The sequence below is a fragment of the Stegastes partitus genome, unplaced genomic scaffold (genome assembly GCF_000690725.1).
Source record: "Stegastes partitus isolate 25-593 unplaced genomic scaffold, Stegastes_partitus-1.0.2 Scaffold167, whole genome shotgun sequence".
Classification (NCBI taxonomy): domain Eukaryota; kingdom Metazoa; phylum Chordata; class Actinopteri; family Pomacentridae; genus Stegastes; species Stegastes partitus.
In genome coordinates, this window is record NW_007577898.1 from 257,417 (window position 1) to 261,368 (window position 3,952).

Genomic DNA, 3,952 nt, shown 5'->3' on the forward strand with positions numbered 1-3,952 from the left:
CCAATGGGAATCTGTTGAAATATTGTAGGGGGCGCCGTTGAGCCGTGTTGCATTTTACAACTTGGCCCAGCCTGACTTTTTTATTCATCCTGACCTGCTCTATATGCCTACAAAATTGCGTAGCTCTAGGCCAAATGTGCTTTTGACAATTTAGAAGGTGGCGCTGTGGACCAATTTCTCTATTGAAGTGTGTATTGTTCTTCCAAATTATACAATTTTTCACCGGGTCTGATGTACATGGCAATTTTGGTGAGTTTTCGAGTATGTTTAGGGCCTCAAAAACGCGTGTTTTTGGCACGAATAATAATAATAATCCGAGCAGTTCCAATAGGGTCTTCGCACCCTTTTGGGTGCTCGGACCCTAAATACTCAACATATGTGCAGCAGTGGTTGAGATGCTCTAACTTTGGGTCCGAATATGTTTCAGGCTTCAGAAATGCTTACTCGTAGACTTCTCAAATTACCACCAGGAATCTTTTTGTCACATGTGCATCGAGCTCCACGCCTCCAAGATGAAACAAGCTTTATGTTAAACTTCTACTTGGTTCTTCTGGCAGGGAGAATAATTACCCAAACATTGTCAACAGGTGCTTATGATGTATGCCATGCTGTTGATCCCTTTCTCTTTTTTTAGACTGTAATCTATCCTCTGAACGGTGTTTCTTTATGGTCAGGAGCATCACAAGCTTTTCTTGGTTGCTTCCTAGCTTAGAGGCCTAATCAGCGTTGTGTGAGCTCGTTTACCTCAAATGTAATGATCAGATTTAAGTTTCCTCCAAGCCCCACACTGATGGTATAGACATATAACATCATTATGACAAGTTCACTTATCTTCATGTGTCAAATTGGTGGAGTTTCACCTCACATAATTCAAACTGTTGATTCATTTTCTGTCATTCAACTTTTCTCTTTAGATTTTTGATCATTTCTTTCAGCAGTAATCACTAAATGGATCTTTCCTTTAGACGGTGTCATGATCCAGATCACAGCCGAGACCATGGACTCTCTACGGCAAGCCCTGAGGGACATGAAGGACTTCACCATCACGTGCGGAAAAGCCGACCAGGAGGAGAACCAGGAGCTCGTCCACATTCAGTGGACTGAGGACGACCACAACTTCAACAAGGGGTGAGACGGAAACAGAAAACTCCGCACGAGGAGAGGAGGCTGCCGGAGATGCGTTTATGTCACGGACAATTGAACTGATAGCTTTCCAGCCGCTGCATTTACTACTTTGCTGTAAAAACTCATTATGTACGCTCGGGGAAGCCCTCTGGAGGAAAATCTTAGCGGGGTGGAATGATGTGGTTTGACATGGCTTTGAGACGCAGACCAACACAATCAATTCTACAGCAGTCTGATGAAACATGAACGTATAAGTGACTTTTCACCATTTGAGATAATTGAGGCCTTTCACCAGATACAACATCACTTCATTAGCGGAACGTTCTCTGAAACACAGCAGCTGTTTTAACCTTTAATCCACCAGTAACTTGGCCTGCCACCGTGCCACTGTCATGCCATGACGGTTACATTAGTCGCCTGCTGGCATGATGCTCCTTTTTTTTTTGATCTTGTTAAAAGAGAAAAGAAGATAGCATTTTCTTTAGCTCACGAAAAAGCAGCACATAGAGCAATTACAGCAACAAAACACAAGAGCACACAAGCAAAAAGAGCAAATAAATCTTTGATGATGGTTTCATTTTGAATTAAAGTTTTTTTTCCCCCACTATGAGTTTTTATGTTTTGCTCATTTGGCAGTTATTCGGTTGCAAATGTTTTTGTAAAAAACTACAAATTCAACATCTGGCCAAAGGACGCTTTAAAAACAAATTGCCTTCTGGCTGACACTAGCGCATTGACAGTGATGTTGATCAGTGTCTGCTCTCGCTCTAGAAAATAGAATTTAAACAGAAAAAAATGGAACAAAGTTGGCTGCAGCCTCGGTCAGAGTCTTTGATGTCGGCCAGTCTGCAGCTCCAGCCGAGCAGCTGGCAGGTCAGTGCCTTGCTCAAGGGCATGCTGACAGTTACTACAGGAGAAAATGCAGTTTTATTTACTCCCTCCTCTTTCCCTTGCCTGTATTTTAATAGTCGTGTGTGTGTGTAGGTTGTAAATCGTCTTCTTTAATGAAGCTCTGTTTGTTCATTTAGTGTCATCAGCCCGATTGATGGGAAGTCCATGGAGTCGATCACCAGCGTCAAGATCTTCCACGGCTCAGAGTTCAAAGCCAACGGCAAAGTCATCCGCTGGACCGAGGTACAACACAGCTTACTCATGCTGCTCGTTTTCCAGAGCATCAGGAAGGAAATCAGGCCACCACACAAGTCTCACAGGACGAAATGTTTAAACTTGTTTAACCTTATATCCCACGAGGCTGCAGCTCCATTAACTGAGGCTAAACTAAATTCTGATCTGACACGCTGAATACTTTGCTGCCACATAGGAGGGGAATTAAAGAGCGAAATATGTAACAACCATCTGATACAGTCAATATGGCGTAAACACAGCTTGAAGGATTGCGTAATTTACAGACGACACACGTTACATCATTACAAACCTGTTGAGTGCAGCTTTATTTTCTCGCAAGTGTGTTTAAAAAATGAGGCGTTTATGGCAAAAAAGTACAAGTTCTTTTTGTCCTCCAAACACTAAATCCAGTCATGATTCACTGTAGAGTTTTATTGTTAGTATTTTTACTTCATGGTGCATTTTTTCTGTTACATTTATATTCAATATTTTCCTATTGTGGTGGTCACTTTACTCTTTCTGCTTTCCCCTTGAGCATCAATAAAGTATTTCTCTTCTCTTCCTTCAGGTGTTCTTCCTCCAGAGTGAAGACCAGCCCAACGGTCTGAGCGACCCGGCCGACCACAGCCGGCTGACGGAGAACGTGGCGAGAGCGTTCTGCATGGCTCTGTGTCCACACCTGAAGCTGCTGAAGGAGGACGGCATGGCCAAGCTGGGACTGAGGGTCACACTGGACTCCGACCAGGTAGGACGAAGGAGGCTCAGATGTTACTGGGGAGTGTTTTGAGGAAGATGGAGCACAAAGAGGAGGCGTGGCTGGTTTGGGGATTTGCACAGCATTTGTTTTACACTGGGGTCATTTCATCAAATTTTTAGACACATCACTGCTTGGGCTGCATTTTTTAAAGCGTAAATTTGGGATATTTATGAAGACATTTGTGAAATTTCAGCTTGATATATCAGTGACTTTCCAAGAAAGTTCTGGTATCAGACTGGGGCTGAAATTCTCTGAGTGTAGGCATCAGGATGTGTATCTGCAGAGAAAAAAGTCTGAATCTGTGCATCTCTGATCAAGTGATATAAGACAAAGTGCTTTCCATTTAAGATAAAAGACGGTTACTCAAGATAGCGGTTCTTTTTTTCCTAATTTCATTGTGTGTCGAGTCTACAATGACAAAGGCTTTTTGATTCTGAATATTACAAACTTAGGTGAACAAAAAAGTAAAAAACATACAGATATTCCTCTCAATGACCATCATCCATCCATCATCTATACACCGCTTGATCCTCACTAGGGTCGTGGGTTGCATGTTCTCCCCGTGCAGCGTGGGTTCTCTCCAGGTTCTCCGGCTTCCTCCCACAGTCCAAAAACATGTTGAGGTTAACTGGTGATTCTAAATTGTGATAGACTGGTGACCTGTCCAGGGTGTCCCCTGCCTTCACTCTGAGTCAGCTGGGATAGACTCCAGCCCCCCACGACCCTAGTGAGGATTAAGCGGTGTATAGATAATGGATGGATGGATGGTCAGGCTGTATTAAAGCAAGAGATATGCGTTAAAAAGGAGCTAACATAAAGAAGAAAGCTTTGCAATCTGATTAATTTGTTGCGTTTTTGGTCACATCGTAAATGTGTCAGTTTATTGTGCAGATTTTTGCAGTAACATCCAGTCTGACTGCTGTCTGTTCCTACAGGTGGGTTACC

General features: G+C 43.0%; 1 protein-coding gene across 2 annotated transcripts in view; it reads left to right on the forward strand.

The window, feature by feature from the left end:
• zfyve9a (zinc finger, FYVE domain containing 9a) overlaps positions 1–3,952 on the forward strand; it is a 46,534-nt gene that overhangs the window by 37,019 nt on the left and 5,563 nt on the right. For both annotated transcript variants that reach the window (XM_008279658.1, XM_008279659.1), the window contains exons 16-18: positions 966–1,128; positions 2,154–2,259; positions 2,819–2,995. In XM_008279658.1, coding sequence (XP_008277880.1) covers positions 966–1,128; positions 2,154–2,259; positions 2,819–2,995 — 446 coding nt within the window. The remainder of the gene's footprint in view (positions 1–965; positions 1,129–2,153; positions 2,260–2,818; positions 2,996–3,952) is intronic.